This window comes from Zosterops lateralis, assembly GCF_965231275.1.
Source record: "Zosterops lateralis genome assembly, chromosome: 13".
Classification (NCBI taxonomy): Eukaryota; Metazoa; Chordata; class Aves; order Passeriformes; family Zosteropidae; genus Zosterops; species Zosterops lateralis.
The window spans coordinates 2,037,501-2,054,246 of NC_139773.1; the positions used below are offsets into that span (position 1 = coordinate 2,037,501).

Sequence of the window (16,746 nt, forward strand, 5' to 3'; positions counted from 1 at the left end):
GGGAGCTGTCCTTTCCCTGGGCACAGCCATGTCCCCATCCCCTGCCCTGTCCCCACTGGTGGGTTCCCGGATGAAATCAGCTACAAGTTCTGTCCCTTCCCTCCCCAGACCCTCAGTTTGTCAAGGCCACCACGCTGAGGCACGAGGAGCCTCACCAGGACAAGATTTATTACTTCTTCCGCGAGGACAACCCAGACAAGAGCCCTGAGGCACCCCGGAACATCTCGAGGGTGGCCCAGCTGTGCAAGGTACCTTGGGGACAGGGTGGGGTGGCAGCCAGGACAGCTCCAGGGGTGACAGGGGATGTGCCAGCTCACCTGGCCTTACGCAGGCTTGGTTTGGTCCCTCTGAATGTGGCACAGCCACAGCAGGGGAGAGAATTCCCTGCTCCATCTGGCTGGGGTGGCAGGATGGCAGCATCCCTCAAAATGGGGGTTTTGGGATGTTTCCCCCCAAACACTGACTCCCTCCCTGCTGTCCCTGTGCCCCAGGAGGACAAGGGAGGAACCAGCTCCCTCTCAGCCTCCAAGTGGACCACGTTCCTCAAGGCCACGCTGATCTGCGTCGACCCCGTCACCAAGGGCAACTTCAACTGGCTGCAGGACGTCTTCTTTGTCCCCGCCGACGACTGGCGGCGCTCCAAGGTCTACGGGCTCTTCACCAACACCTGGTGAGGGGGCCCGTCCCAAACCCTTCCCTCCAGCCCTGTTTTCCCTATGGAAAAAAGCTGGAGCGATGGGCACAGCCGGGGGGTGGCCGTTTCCCCCTCCGACCGTGTCGTTGTCCCCTCAGGGGAAGCTCTGCCGTCTGTGTCTACTCCTTTGGGGACATCGACAGCGTGTTCCGGACATCGCGGCTCAAGGGCTACAGCGGCCCCACCCCCGAGGTCAAACCCGGCCAGGTGAGGGAGGGAAGGGGATGAGGAGCGAGGGAGGCACTGCTGAGCCCCGGGAATGAAGGGGGGCTGGGTAAACTCCGATCCCCTCATGGGAAGCACGGGGAGAGAGGATTTTAGAGGCACTGGCACAGTGACAACAGCCCGGCACCGCATCCCTGGGCAGAGCTGTCCCCTTGTCCCGCCGCCCTCAGGAAGGGGAAGGGGATGAGGAATGATGGAGGATCTGCAGGACGGGCTGAGACCTGGGAATGAAGGGAAGGTGGATAAAGTCTGATCCCCTCATGGGAAGCACGGGGAGGGAGGATTTTAGAGGCACTGGCAAAGTGACAACCCCCCCCAGCCCTGCACCTCCGGGCAGAGCTGTCCCTTACCCCGCCACCCTCAGCGCCCCGCCCGCCTCTGACGGCGCCTTTTGTCCCCTTTTTGTCCCCTGTGCCCGCAGTGCGTCCCCTCCGGGCAGCACACGCCCAGCGAGACCTTCAAGATCGCCGACAGCCACCCCGAGGTGGAGGAGCGGGTGGAGCCGCTGTCGCCCTCCAGGAGCCCCCTGTTCCACAACAAACACCGCTACCAAAAAATCGGCGTGCACGAGGTGGCCGCGGCCGACGGGCAGCGCTACAACGTCCTCTACCTGGCCACAGGTGGGGAGGGGACGCGTTCGGGGGGGACATTCCCTGCCTGGGGGGACGTTCCCCGCGGGGGGGAGCGGCGCAGGGGCTGCGTTCCCAGCCTGGCATATGCTCGTCAGGCAGGAGCGAGCTGCCGCGTTTTGGGAACAGCTGAAGGCTGCCAGCCTGCCTGCGTGGGCTCTGGGCACCATCCCAGGCACGGGGGAGAGGGGCACGGCCCTCCCCAGGTGTGGGCTGGATTGCTGTGGGGCACAAATCCTTTCCAAAGGAGCGGCTCCCTCGTTTTCTGGTGCTTCCCGAGTTGTTCTCATCCCCCCCGTCCGTGGAGTCTGCTCCCTGGGAGGGACCTGCAGGGATTTAAACTCCTGATCCCGGATTAGGAAAGCGCAGCCGGCTGTCGGTGGGTGGCCGGGGTTGGATTGGGGCCCATGAGGGCTGAGTTCTGGATTTTCCTGTTGGAGGGAAGCAGAGAAATGGAGAAACAGAGAGAAATGGAGAAATAGAAATGAAGAAACAGAGAAATAGTGAAATAGAGAAACAGAGAAATAGAAACAGAGGATCAGAGAAACAGAGTTAGAGAGAAACAGAAACAGTTTCTCAGAGCAATAGAAGTTTTCCAGAATCCTGGGTTTCCACGCAGCCAGTGCCCTGCAGGGTCCCCCTGGGCAGCCTGATCCAATGGGAAGGGCTGTGGGATGGACAAGGGGTCATCTGGGGGTTTCTGACCCCTGCTGAGGGGGTTTCACCTCCCCCTGGCTGAGAGGGCAGAAGGGATCCCTTTGGGAAGGGGGAACCAGGGGGATTCCTGAGCCCTCAGGGTGCTGCCCCTGCCTTCTCTGGGTGTCAGGTCCAGGCAGGCACCTCCTGGCACTGTCCCCTCCTCTCAAGGTTGTCCCCTCTCTCTTCTCAGATAAGGGGTCCATCCACAAGGTGGTGGAGCTGCCTGATGGGGTGCAGAACATCATGGAGATCCAGGTGTTCCCCAACAAGGATCCCATCCAGTCCATGATCCTGGACCACGCCAGGGTGGGTCCCTGCTCTGGGGGCAGGAGAGTGGGGTTGGGTCAGATGGGTCAGTGCCAGTCCTGGGGTCTGGGAGGGAAATCATAGAGTTTTTGGGTTGGAAGGGGCCTTAAATGACCATCCAGCCCCACTCCATGGCAGGGACACCTTCCACTATCCCAGAGTGCTCCCAATGCCAATGTCCACCCTGGCCTTGGACACTTTCAGGGATCCAGCTGCTCTGGGAATTCCATCCCTCCGCACCCTCCCAGGGAACAATCCCTTCCCAATATCCCATCCATCCCTGCCCTCTGGCAGTGGGAAGCCATTCCCTGTGTCCTGTCCCTCCAAAGTTCCTCTCCAGCTCTCCTGGAGCCCCTTTAGGCCCTGCAAGGGGCTCTGAGCTCTCCCTGGAGCCTTCCCTTCTCCAGGTGAGCACCCCCAGCTCTCCCAGAGGGGCTCCACCCTTGGATCATCTCCTTCCAGCAGCTGCAGGTCCTTCCTGTGCCGTGGGGTGACGGTTCCCTGTGCTCTCCTCCCGCAGGCCGTGCTCTACGTGGGCTCCAACAGCCGCGTCCTGGAGCTGCCCATGGACATGTGCGGCGCCTACCGCAACAACTGCCACAGCTGCGTGCTGGCCAGGGACCCCTACTGCGGCTGGGCCAACAGCTCCTGCCTCTCACTGGCCCTCAGCCGGTGCGTGGGGCCCATCCTGCCTCCTCCTCCCCATGGGAAAACACCCACACCCTCAGCATTCCCCTCCTGGGACCTGGGCTGCTGTGGGTTTGGGGTGGCTGCACTGTCCGCGAAAGTTTGGGGTGATCTGCGTGGATGCTTGAAGGGTTTTGGGCACTGAAACGCTCTCCTCAAAGTTTTGGGGTGCTCTGCATGCAGCCATCCCTTCCTTGAAGTGTTTTGGGCACCCAAAACCTCTCCCTGAAAGTTTGGGGATCCATCCCTCTCTTGAAGGGTTTTGGGCACCCAAATGTTCTTCTTGCTGCTGGGTCTCACATTGGTCATCTCTAACCTTCTGAAATTGGGGTGGGAGGGGGAGATTCCCACTCATATCGCTCATCCCACTGATATGGGGGATTCCCATCCCTGAAATGCCACTTCCCAAAGTTCTGTTGGTGCTTATTCCCATTCCCATTCTTCAGGGAAGGGCTCCAGAACCTGAACTTGGACTCGTGGCAAGGAAGCTGCCAGAAGGGTGATGTCAAGGAAGGTACGTGGAGATGATGCGGTTGGGGAAGGGATTGTTGGGTTCTCCAGACTTTGGATGGGTCTGGATGGATGTGGATGGATTCGCTTGAGTCTGGATGGGTCTGGATGGGTTTGGATTTGGTTGGGGAAGGGATTGTTAGGTTCTCCAGACTTTGGATGGGTCTGGATGGGTCTGGATGGATTTGGATGGTGGGAGGTGTTGCTGGAGGATTTGAATCAACACACGAAGCTGGAATGAGTGGAAATAATTTTTCTGAGCTGGGTGGGAAGGATTAAACTGATAGAAAAACCCTGTGGCTTCACCAGACATGAGCTGCTGTTGTGACATGGATCTGTGACATTGTGACATGGTCAAGGTTGGAAGGGACCTTAAAGATCCTCTAGTTTCACCTCTCTTGGCACGGGCGCAATCCCAATCTGTGGTTCCTGGATGTCTGTTGTAGGTTTGACACTGGCTGAATGCCAGTACAGCCACAAAAAAACATTCCCTCATTCTCCTCTGCTGTAGTGGAGCAGAGGAGGGGGAAAGAAAAAGAAATTAAAAGGCTCGTGAGGTGAGGTGAGGATCAGGAGAAAACACTCCAAGGGCAAAACAGGCTCCAAACTTTCAAAGGTAGAAAGAAAAATTGATGAGCAGAATTAAAAGAGGATGATGAGAATAAAATAAACCTTTAGAACACTTTTCCCCCCACACCTTTCCCTGCCCTTCTTTCCTTCCCAATGGCAGTGCAGGGAGACAGAACACGGGGAGTTTAGTCAGTTTGAAAAAACTAAAAAAAATCCCCTTCAGCTCCCTGGGGAGGGGAGTCTCCTCTGCTGTGCCAGGGGCCCTTCCCACAGGAGACAGCTCTCTGTGAACCTCTCCAGCGTGGGTTTAACTCTCAGGAGCAGCAGTCCTGCCTGACCTGCTGCAGTGCCAGTCCCTCCCACGGCTGGCAGCCTTCCCACAGCTGGTTTTGTGAACCAAACTGGTTCATGGGGTGCATGCAGTTTTTAAGGGTGAGCTGTTCCAGGATAAAAGCCAGGCTCCTCTCCCTCTGTCTCTGGAAGCAAGGGCTCTCTGTCTCGCTGCTCAAGCCTCTCAGCTGGTCACAGCTCCTCAGCACCACGGCCTCAGTATTGCAATGTTGTCCTCCTCACCTGTCTTCTGTGGGTTTCTTATCTTCTTTTCCTCTGTTGTTAGAGCCAAGATTAATGCTTGGGAGGTGCAGCTTCCTCTTTGGAGTGGGTTGTTTATTAATCCTTATCTATAGTACAGTCTCACAAGGTGTGAGTTCTAGATAACAAGGTGTGAGCTCTAGCTGACAAGGTGGAAAATGGCTCTGTCTCTAACTCTTTACAAGGTCTTTTAAGCAATTATTGCCCAATAACGAGATGACACCTACATTTTTTTAACCCAGTAACCACACACCTTTGGTCCTCAATGCTCAAGTCCACACTCAGACACACAACAGATAAGTCAGCCAAGAAAGATGGGAAGGGTTTCCTGTATAGAATTCCAGCGAGGTTTATTTTGCCGATTCATGCCGAAGGATCCAGAGACAGAGATCAAAGAATGTCCAGGGTTAAGTCTGGGGTCAGAGACCAATGGTCTGTGAGCACAGGGGCAGCACAAGGGCAGGGCAAGGGGCAGTGACCTACAGGGGACATGAGGGCAGACCATCAGCATTACCACAGCCGAAGGGGAAACAGGGAAAGGAGAAGTGTTGCTTTTTATCTTCTTTTCTGTCAGAGTAAGGGTAAATGCTCCAGAGACAGTGTTTTGTGTTTGGACTCAGATGTTTGTTAATCCTTATCTCTGTTAGAGTCTCACAAGCTGTGAGTTCCGGCTAACAAAATAAAAATGGCCCCTATCTCTTCCTCTACAAAGCCTTTTAAGAAGAAACTGTCCAATTAAGAAATGACACCTAAATTATTTTTACTTTTTATCCAATAACCAACCACCCATGACCGGCAATGTGGATTTTTCTATCCAATTACAAAATCCTACCCAAAAAAGAAGGACTCAGCCTCTGCCCTAAATCCTCCATCTTGCTTTATATATATTACTATATTCTAAACCCCTAAACTCTAAGTTTTCCACCCTGTGATATCACACACTTCTATTCAAACTACACACTCATAATCTCAGTGCTGTCACTCAGTTTTGGAAGCCTTCTCCACAGCCTCAGGTGAAATGCAGTGTTTTCTTGGGGGTCAGAAAGCCTAAAATCCTCAGTGCCCAGGGCTCCAACAGAGGAGCCTCTAGAACTGGGGACTTCTATGAACAATAGAGGTGGGCAAGGGCCAGGGCCAGTGGGGAAAGCAGATCTGAGGTGGATTAACATCGTGCTGCAGAGCACTTTGGGGGCAGCCTTTTGCTCACCCTGTGAGGCATTCTCAGAGCCAATGGTAGATTCTTCCAGGGTGAAACCCTAAACTTTCCCTGGCAGCCTCAGGGGCCTCACATTAACTATGTCGTGACAGAAACATTGTTAACTTCTCTAAGTGGACCATGAAGAGGTATGTCAATCCTTGAGGGATTGGTTCTGCTGGACAGAGCAAAAGTTTCGAGGAGCTTTTCTCTCCAAAGCTGCCTCTGTGGCTTCCTCCACCCTGTCGTTATAATTCAGGACGGTTCGTGTAACAACGTGTGGAACTCTCGATTTCTTCAGAGAGCTCATAGCAAAGTTTATTGAAAGACAGACTCCTTTTATACAGTGTTTGGGTACAATGGATAGGATTGGAACTAGAAACAAGTTTCAAAGGATGGCCTTGCAAATAAGACTGGGTACTTTGGAGAAACAGAACTATGAAAGATGCATTGTAGCAGCACCCATGAGGGGTGATTTTAGATGATTTGCTTTAAGGCATTTACAGCATTGTGTGGCAAAAGCTGACAGGCCAAGAAACACTTGTAATGGACTGTAATTAGGAAATGGTTTGGCTTCTGATTGTGATGGTGTGAATTATGACACCTGTATCGTCTCACCCTTCACAGGAGACTGAAAACAGAATAGAAGTTTTTAAAACATCTCTCAGTTGCCCCATCTCTGGGTCAGAAAGAGAGTATAATCCGACACTTCAGGGCACCACCTTTTCGTAAACATCGCTACCAGTAAACAAGCTGCAAAAACACCAGGTGTCAGGGGGAGGATATCTACAGGGATTGTTTTGGGTTCCTCTTTATGATTTCCCAGGCCAGACTGAGAGAGTTCTGTCCTTGGCTTTCCCACAGGCTTCAAGGCACTGCCTGGAGCCTAAAAATCCGTGTTCTGATCACTGTCAGTTCCCACACCACCCCACTAAAATCTGTGTTACACTAACTGTGAAAAACAAGGTTCACTTTCTATGTAAATTTTAAGAAATAGGTTTAATAAAAAATAAGACAATTAGAAGACAAAAAACAAAACAAAACAAAACAAAAAAAAAAAAAAAAAAAAAAAAACAAAAAAAAAAAAAACCACAAAAACAAAACCACAAAGATTGGCTCTCTTTCTGTTGCATCAGTCTTGTTTTTTCCACAAACTAGTTTCCATATACCTGGAACTGTTTGACCCCTCCTTGGGTCTGCCTTTTTAGATCATGGGTGTTTCTGGGCTGTGTCTTCATTATCACCTCCAGCTTGGGCCTTGGGCCATACTTTCTTCAGATGGGAGATGGTGATAGTTGGTGTATCAATAGCAGGGTCTTCTTTACATGTTCACTGGGTGTTATCCTGACCAAACAGACAGTTTAAGCAGACTATATTAATACAACATAACTTTCCAACATAACACATATAGTATTCATTTCAATATTTGTGCAAAGCCAATAATATAACGGTTATAAGTGTATATTATAAAGTTGGCTTTTCCAAAGATGTGTGCTATATGATTAATAACGTTATGGTGAGGATGTAAGTTTTTATTTCTGCTATTAGTAAAGAAAATTAGGCATAGTGGTAGCAGTTGATATAGTTCACTGGTGCAATAGAAAGGGTATTTTAAAAAGGCCTCTGAAAGAGCAGGTTGTGGGCTTGGCTGAATGTCTAGTCACTCAGCCAGGCTGTACTTCTTTTTGCTTAATCTGTTTTCCTAATTTTCTTATTTTTTTTTTATTATTAAACCTATTTATTAACATTTACCAGGAAAATGTGTCACCTGATGGACATGAAAAAAGGACACTGACACTGTCCAGTTGTGAGACGAGAAAGAAGGAGGTTTATTTGGGTTTTGGGTTTAAATAGGGTTTGGAGTTTGACCAGCGATTGGGGAACGAGGTTGACACCTCTCTGGCCCCACCGGTCAAGCCAGAAGTCCATCAGTTTGTCCTTCCATCAGGAAGGAACGCTTTATTCACAAAATATCATTCATATTCGTGAGAAACTCCAATACAGAAATGTACAACATCAGAAGGCTGAAAAATCAGAGGGACAAACTCTGTTTTCCACATAATCTGTATTTCTAACATAGCCCCACGTGTCCCCCGTGTCCCCCGCAGGCGACTTCCGCAACATCTCGGTGATGCCCTCGTCCCGCTATTACCTCAACTGCTCCATCGAGTCCCACTACGCCACCTACAACTGGTACCACGAGGACGTGCTCATCAAGAGCTGCAACACGTCGCACCCGCAGCACGACTGCTTCCACTTCATCCCCAGCGTGGGGCTGGAGCACTACGGCCACTACGTGTGCGTGTCCGAGGAGGACGGCTTCCGCCAGGCGCTGGTCAAGGAGCGCCTGCTGCTCCGCCAGCACTTCCCGGGCCAGCACGGCGGCGCCCCGGCCACGCCGGCGTCCTGGCTGCGCCTGCTGCTGCTGCTGGCCCTGGCCGAGCTCTTCCACTGAGCCGCCGCGGGCCCCGCGGCTCCCGGGACGTGCGGGAGCGTTGGCCTTTCCCCGCCGGAGGAGCCTCGCTGGATGAGCCCCGGCGGGCGGGCGGACGCGCGGCCGGCGATGCATGCACTGACCCTCAGGGCGCGCCCGCTCCTTGCATGTGATGAAGATGAGGAGGAGGAGGATGAGGAGGAGCCTCCTCGGCCTCCGGACTGCGGGATCCCCGCTGCCTCCCGAGGTTTTGGGGTTTGACGCTGCCGGCGTCCCCTCCCCGCTCCGGAGGGCTCGGAGGTTTGAGGGGGGGGGCTCGGTTCGTTGTTTTTTTGTTTTGCAGCCGGCTTTGGTGTGGGAGGGAGGTCGGGAATCGGCGCCGCGTTGGGAATTTGCATGGAAAAGCCTCGGGAGGCGACCGGATTGGGGGTGTGGGGAAGGGGAGGGAAGCTGGGAGCAGAGCCCAGACGCTGGAGACGCACAAATCCTCTGCAGGCAGCCGAGGGGCACGGGCCGTGCCCGCCCCCAGCCCGCCCGGCCGGCCTCAGGGAAAGCGGCCGCGCATCTCAGGGCACCGGGGGGGCTGCGCCCGGCCCCGGCTCTGGCCCTGGCCCTGTCCCCGCCCGGGGCGGGCCCGGGCTTCGCTTCCCACGCGCTTTCGCAGGTGTCGGAGCGAGACTAAACTGTGAAAATCGGGATTTTCTCCCTGCGAAGGGAGGGTTCCACTCCTTGCCCAAACCTTGCCCATCCACTCCTTGCCCAAACCTTGCCCAGCCCGGAACGGCCCGGCCCCGGGCGGGAACACCCGGGGGACACCCAGGGGACACCAGAGCTTCCTACTTCACTACATTGCTGAGATATTCCCCATCCCCAGTCTGAGACAGAGCTCCTTTAGCCTTTCTCAAAGCACTTTAACTTTGTGGACTAACAGATATTTATTATGCTCATTACTGTCTTGTAGGATTTTATAATATTACAGCAGGTGGGGGCGGATTACAGGAGAGGAAAATTTAAAAACAAACAACACCACAACAGCTACCAAAAAAAATCCCCCAGCCCTTTCAGACCTGTAACCAAAGCGGATGGTTGGAATAAAGAGTGGAAAAAAGCAGGAGGGTGCCGTGGTTCTCACCGGGAATGTTGGGGGCCAAGATCTGACCTTGCCTTTTTCCATGTCCTGCTCTCTCCAGCCCTGTGTTTGCTGCTCCCGTTTCGGGCCAGCAGCAAATTCCTGCTGGAAAGCCCAAAGGAGGGTGTCAGCAGCAGCCCTGGAAAGTGAGGGGTGGGAATTTCATTATGTGGAACCAACTCCCCACTTCCTGCCTGGCATGCTCCACATTTTTGGGAAAAGCCAGCTGATGGTTGGTGCTGGGAAGAAAAAAAGGGCTGGGCTGGGGCTGGAGGGAGGCAGCGGACGGGAATTGAGGGTTTTAAAAGGTGCCAACAAAGGCAGGAGAGAGCAAAGCCTCCATCAAAGCGCCCCTGGCACAGAGGCAGACCCAGCTCTGGGCTCATCCCAATCTGGAGGAGGCAGGAGCCGGGAGCAGGTGATTCCAGAGCTGGGAGCAGGAATTCTGGCAGCCCTGTGGGGTGGGAATACAGGGGAGCCCAGTGTCTGGAGGGGATTTTTGGGTGCTGGCCACAGATTCCGAGCTGTTCCCATTCCTGTTCCCCATTCCCCATTCCCATTCCCCATTCCCATTTCCCATCCCCATTTCCCTTTCTCCATTCCCCATTCCCCATTCCCATTCCCATTCCCCATCCCCATTCCCCATTTCCCATTCTCCATTCCTCATTCCCATTCCCATTCCCATTCCCATTCCCCATTCCCCATTCCTCATTCCCATTCCCCATTCCCCTTTCCCCATTCCCATTCCCCATTCCCATTCCCCATTCCCATTCCCATTCCCCTTTCCCCATTCCCATTCCCCATTCCCATTCCCATTCCCATTCCCCATTCCCATTCCCATTCCCCTTTTCCCATTCCCAATTCCCCATTCCCATTCCCATTCCCCTTTCCCCATTCCCCATTCCCCATTCCCCATTCCCCATTCCCCATTCCCCATTCCCCATTCCCCATTCCCATTCCCATTCCCCATTCCCATTCCCATTCCCCATTCCCCATTCCCCATTCCCCATTCCCCATTCCCATTCCCATTCCCATTCCCCATTCCCATTCCCATTCCCCATTCCCCATTCCCATTCCCCATTCCCATTCCCCATTCCCATTCCCATTCCCATTCCCCATTCCCATTCCCATTCCCCATTCCCCATTCCCAACTCCCCATTCCCATTCTCCATACCCCATTCCCCATTCCCATTCCCATTGCTATTCCCCATTCCCATTCCCCATTCCCATTCTCCATCCCCATTCCCCATTCCCATTCCCCATACTCCATACCCCATTCCCATTTCCCATTGCCATTGCCATTCCCATTCCCCATTTCCACTCCCAATTCCCATTCCCCATTTCCACTCCCAATTCCCATTCCCATTCCTGGCTCCACCAGTTCCTGCACTGGGACCCCAAATCTCCAAAATCCCTCCCTGAGCTGCTGGGAAGGAGTCTTGGTGACTCGAAGGTGATGCTCAGACCCTGGAATAGCTCCGGCAGTCATAATTCCAGTTTGGCTGCCCCAAAATTCTTTTTCTTGCCCAAATATCCCCAGGCCGGTGGGATCGAGCCCCGTGGGGACATCCGGGAGCCCCCGGGTGACGGGGACACAGGCAGGGCCATCCCAGGACAAATTCCGGAGTTTTTTGCTGAATTCCCTGAGAAAAGCAGCGGATCCCGAGCCCTGCGGGTGTGTTTTATTTCGGGACACGCTTTATCTCAGCCCCCGCCGGCTGCTTCCGTAAATCCGAGCCAAAAACCCGGGAGTACTGGGATTTGTTGTGGCCTCGGGGCTGTGACCTCATCGTCCCAGGGGTTATTTTGGGATCCGAGCTCTCCCGGGAAGTTCGGGTATTCCAGCAGCTTTTCCAGGATTTTTCCGGCATGGACGGAACAACCGCGGCCACACAGCTCAAAAAAAACCAAAACAAAACAAAACAAAAAACACCACCAGGAGCGTTTGATTTTTTTTTTTTTTTTAAATTTTTATTTCTATTTTTTTGTTGTTGTTTATTTTTGGGGCTATTCCAGCCTGGACGGCTGCTCCAGGAGGAGGATTTGCCATGCAGGACCATGGGATGGGATGCCAGAGCTGCTGGGACACCCCACAGCAGCACCCTGGGAATCCTTTCCCGCTGGGATGGGAGGACAGAACCATTCCAGAAGGAGTCTCTGGGGTCGGGATCCCCCTGGATTCACCAGGGCCGGGATCCCAGCAATGCAGACTTCCCATTAAATCCATTTATGGCCCCACGAGCCGGGATGAGACACCCGAATCCTGGCCGTGCTCTCGGCTCACTCTGGCTGCCCTCACCCCTTGTCCGACCGGGTTTTTCCAGCTGGAGATTTATTGCCCAGCTCTATTTTTAGGGATTTTCGGCTGCCGTGCGGCCCTTTCCCCGTTTCCCCCCGAACATCCCGGGATTTAACACTGTCTGTCTGTCTGTCTGTCTGTCCGTGCCTGCGCTTTCCCGGGCTCCAGGCTGGCACAGGGAGGGATCCGGCTGGGACAAGGGCTGGGAGGAGCAGGGAGGGGGGTCCGAGAGGGAAACGCAGCGATTTAGGGGAAATCAGATGGCCCGACAGAGCCCGGGGGAAGTTAAACTCGAGATTATCCCGCGCGGGCCTCTTGCTCTTCTCCTTCCTCCTCTTCCTCCTCCTCCCAACCTTTGCCCTTTCCAGCCGTGGATTCGCACTCCCAGACCTCCGAGGGCCCATCCTGGCTGGAGAATTCATCCCATGGGGTGGGAACACACCCAAAAACCCCAAAAAGCCCGGCAGATTTAAAGCCTGGCAATAAACGAGCAAAAAGAGACTCAGTTTAACCGAGGAGGGGAATATAAACGAGGTCCCGGCCGATCCTGGATCCGCCCCCTGCATCCCAAGTTCCTGAGGGATGCTGAGGGCGATGACGAGCCTGTGCCAGGTCATCCCTTCCTCTCATCCCGGGGAAATCCCTCCCGGTGCGTCTGCAACCGAAACGTTCTCGTTTTCAACATCACCGTGACGAAAACGAGTTTCCTCCCGGGCCGGGGTTGATCCCAGGGGGGTTCCTGGGCGGGATTTCAGATTTCACCGCCGGGATTTTCCCGGCTCGCCGGGGATGGATCCACTCCCCGACGGAGGATGAAACCCCCGCAGGGAGGAGGAGAAATCGGTGGGAAATTCATCAAATCCACACTAATTCCCGCAGGGACAGGCACGAGCAGGGGGGACCCCGCAGAGTCCCTATGGGGCAGGGGCGTCTCTATAGGGCAGAGGAGTCTTTGTGGGTCCCTATAGGGAATGGGGCTGGGGGAGTCCCTGTAGGTGGCAGAGGGGTCCCTATAGGGCACAGGAGTCTTTGTGGGTCCCTATAGGGAATGGGGCTGGGAGAGTCCCTGTAGGTGGCAGAGGGCTCCCTATAGGGCACAGGAGTCTTTGTGGGTTCCTTTGTAGGGTCCCTATAGGGATTTATGGAGCTGGGGGGTCCCTTTAGGGCAGGGGTGTCTCTATGGGGCAGAGAGGTCCCTAGGGGGTTTTCTATGGGGCAGGTAGGCTTCCTCCAGAGGTTTCTATAGGGGAATTTATGGGGCAGGGAGGCCTCTATAGGTCAGGGATGTCTCTGTGGGGCAGGAGACTCCTTATAGGGTTTTCTATGGGACAGGGCACTACCTCTGGATGTTCCTATAGGGGAATCTATGGGGCAGGGAGGTCTCTATAGGTATGGGGGGTCTCTATGGGGTAGGGGGGTTCTATGGAGCAGAGGGGCCCATATAGGGTTTTCTATGGGGCAGGGAGGTCTCTATAGGTCAGAGGAATCTCTATGGGGCAAGAGGCTCCTCATAGGGTTTTCTATGGGGCAGAAGTTCCTCCAATAGGGCAGGGAGGTCTCCACGCAGGCAGCTTTAGGGTCAGGAAGCGAGGGAGCAGCTCCAGGCCCTTTTGGGCACGCCAGGGAGGTGACAATGTCCCTTGATTGTCCCCTCCAGCCGTCCTCACTCCAGCCCCATCCCGGCCCATGCCATGGGGTGAGACCCCACAGGGATGAGCTGTTCCCATAAAACTCTCCCCTGCCCTAAATCCCGGCTGGAGCGGGGCCGGGGGTGTCCCAGGGCCCCCGGGGTGATTTCCGGGGCGGGGTGGCCGTGGGTGGCCGCGGTGTCACCCGCTGGCGACAAAAATCCCCCGCGGCTGGAAAGTGAAAGTGTCACCTCCCCCCCGCGCGACGAAAGTGCGCGGGGACCGTCCTCGTGCCCGCCGTGGGTGGCACTGGGGACAAGGCCACGCGGGAGAGGTGACGCGGCTCTGCTCCGCTTCTGTCACCGCGGCTGGGGACAAGCGTCGTTGTGGCACCTTCCGTGGCCCCCACAGAGCCCGCGGGGCGAGGGGACACTGCTGTCACCTGTCCCGTGTGCTCCGGGGGTGGCGGAAAGCTCGGCGACTTCGCGGGGGGGGGGCGGAGGGGGACAACGGGGGACAAGGGCGGGACCTGTCACACACGGGGGGCCGGGGTGTCCCCACACCTGCGGAAGGGGTGCCGAGGTGACACAGGGATGGGGCTGTGACAGCGGCTCAGCACACAGCCGTGTGCCCCTCCGTGTCCCCTCTGTGTCTCCCCCGTGTCCCCTCCGTGTCCCCTGGCCCCGTGCCCCTGGCCGGAGGGGAGGCAGCGGGTCACACCCAGGGTGGTGACAGCGCAGGGGACAAGCGGGGGGTGGCACTGTCACCAATGTCCCCAAGGCGGGAGACTGCTCCGGGCTGCTGGGACAGCAACGGGGACAGGGACAGGAGGGGACAGGGACAGCAGGGGACAGGGACAGGACGGGACAGGCACAGCAGGGGACAGGGACAGCAGGGGACAGGGACAGCAGGGGACAGGTCCTGGGCCCTGGCAGGGGGCAGTAGGAGACAGGCTCCACGCCCCAGGAGGGAGGGGACAGGTCCCCGCTGTCCCCGTGCGGTGGCCCTGTCGCGCCCCCCGGTGCCCGTGGCCGATGTCGCACCCGCCGCTGTCCCCGCCCGGCGCTCCCGGCTCGGCCTCGCTGCTCGTCCCGGGCCCCAGAGAGACCCCGGGGACCCCCGTGTCCCCTCCCGTGTCCCCCCCCGTGTCCCCCCCCGTGTCCCCCCCCGTGTCCTCCCCCGTGTCCCCTCCCGTGTCCCCCCCGTGTCCCCTCCCGTGTCCCCTCCCGTGTCCCCTCCCCGTGTCCCCCCCCGTGTCCCCTCCCGTGTCCCCCAGCGCTGCCCGGGGACACGGGACCCCCTGTGCCACCCCCTCAGGACCCCCCAGAGCCTTTCCCTGCCGGGGGCTCCGGGATTTGGGATTTGGGATTTGGGATTTGGGATGGAGCCGCCCCCGCTGAGCCCCCCCGGCGGGGCCCCGAGTCCCCAAGGCTGTCCCGGGTGGGGTGGCCCCGGCTGAGGGTCCCCAAGGCTGTCCCGGGTGGGGTGGCCCTGGCTGAGGGTCCCCAAGGCTGTGGGGTGGCCCCGGCTGAGGGTCCCCAAGGCTGTCCCGGGTGGGGTGGCCCTGGCTGAGGGTCCCCAAGGCTGTCCCGGGTGGGGTGGCCCTGGCTGAGGGTCCCCAAGGCTGTGGGGTGGCCCCGGCTGAGGGTCCCCAAGGCTGTCCCGGGTGGGGTGGCCCTGGCTGAGGGTCCCCAAGGCTGTCCCCGCCCGGGAAGGTCCCCAAGGCTGTGGGGTGACCCTGGCGCTGTCCCCGCCCGGGGTGACCCTGGCCCGCGTTGTTGTCGTTTTTGGGGCCGCTCCCGGCCCGTCCCGAGGCCGCCGTGTCCCTGTCCCGGAGGGGCCGTGCCGGGGCCGGGGCCGGGGCCGGGGCCGGGCGGAGCCGCTCCCGGGGCTCGGGATAAGAGCGCGCCCGCCCCGCCCGTTCCCCGGGCCGCCCTCGCCATGCTCGCCCGGCTGGCCCAGCGCGGGGCGTCCCGGGGGTGTCCCGGAGCGTCCCGGGGGTGTCGCCCCCTGGGCGGGGCTGTCCCCGCCGTCCCCCCGGCTGTCCCCGCTGTCCCCCCCGCTGTCCCCGCTGTCCCCTCGGCCCCCCGGCCCTTCGAGCAGGTCCCGGGCGAGTGGAGAACGGGCTGGCTCAACCTGCTCCGCTTCTGGCGGGAGGGGGGACTCAGCAACCTGCACCTGATCATGGCGGGCAAGTTCCGCCGCTTCGGGCCCATCTACAGGTGAGGGGCCGCCGTGTCCCCCCGTGTCATCTGTGTCCCCTCCCCTGTCACCTGTATGCGTCACCTGTGTCCCCTGCCGTGTCCCCTCCCGTGTCACCTCCGTGTCACCTGTCCGTGTCTTCTCTCCATATTCCCTTTCTGTGTCACCTCCCATGTCACCTGTCCGTGTCTTCTCTCCATTTTCCCTGTGTCCCCTCCCGTGTCCCCTGTCTGTGTCCCCTGTGTCCCCTGCCCTGTCCCCTGTCCGTGTCCCCTCCCTGTGTCCCCTCCCTGTGTCCCCTCCCTGTGTCCCCTCCCGTGTCCCATGTCCCGGTTGGGCTGGGGAGGGGACAGGGGGTGGGGGCTGGCCCGGCTTGGGGACACCGTGAGGAACACGAGGGGAGGGGACAGTGACCGGGGCCAGGAGGGGACAGGGGACTGTGCCCAGGGAGGGGACAGTGACCGGGGCCAGGAGGGGACAGGGGACCGTGCCCAGGGAGGGGACAGGGGACAGTGGGTCAGGAGGGGACAGGGGACAGTGGGTCAGGAGGGGACAGGGCCCGTGCCCCGGGCGGGGACAGGGCCCGTGGGGCTGCCGGATTTTGGGGTCCCAGCGCTGCCCAGGATCCCCGGTGTCCCCAGTGTCCCCAGTGTCCTCGGTGTCCCCGGTGTCCCCAGGGGGGTTCAGTCCCTGTCCCCGCTGTCCCCACTGTCCCCTGTGTCCCCATTGTCCCCACTGCCCCCAGGGGGGTTCAGTCCCTGTCCCTGCTGCCCCCAGGGGGGTTCAGTCCTTGTCCCCGGTGTCCCCACTGTCCCCAGTGTCCCCAGGGGGGTTCAGTCCTTGTCCCCACTGTCCCCACTGTCCCCAGGGGGGTTCAGTCCCTGTCCCCGCTGTCCCCACTGTCCCCAGGGGGGTTCAGTCCCTGTCCCCGGTGTCCCCGGTGTCCCC

General features: G+C 57.7%; 1 protein-coding gene across 1 annotated transcript in view; it reads left to right on the forward strand.

The window, feature by feature from the left end:
• SEMA7A (semaphorin 7A (JohnMiltonHagen blood group)) overlaps positions 1-9,277 on the forward strand; it is a 26,629-nt gene extending 17,352 nt beyond the window's left edge. Inside the window, exons 7-14 of the mRNA XM_083870895.1 lie at positions 109-248; positions 492-670; positions 793-901; positions 1,341-1,539; positions 2,438-2,553; positions 3,074-3,225; positions 3,687-3,754; positions 8,215-9,277. Of these exons, the coding sequence (XP_083727021.1) occupies positions 109-248; positions 492-670; positions 793-901; positions 1,341-1,539; positions 2,438-2,553; positions 3,074-3,225; positions 3,687-3,754; positions 8,215-8,561 (1,310 nt within the window). The 3' untranslated portion in view covers positions 8,562-9,277. The remainder of the gene's footprint in view (positions 1-108; positions 249-491; positions 671-792; positions 902-1,340; positions 1,540-2,437; positions 2,554-3,073; positions 3,226-3,686; positions 3,755-8,214) is intronic.
• The last annotated feature ends 7,469 nt before the right edge of the window (positions 9,278-16,746 follow it).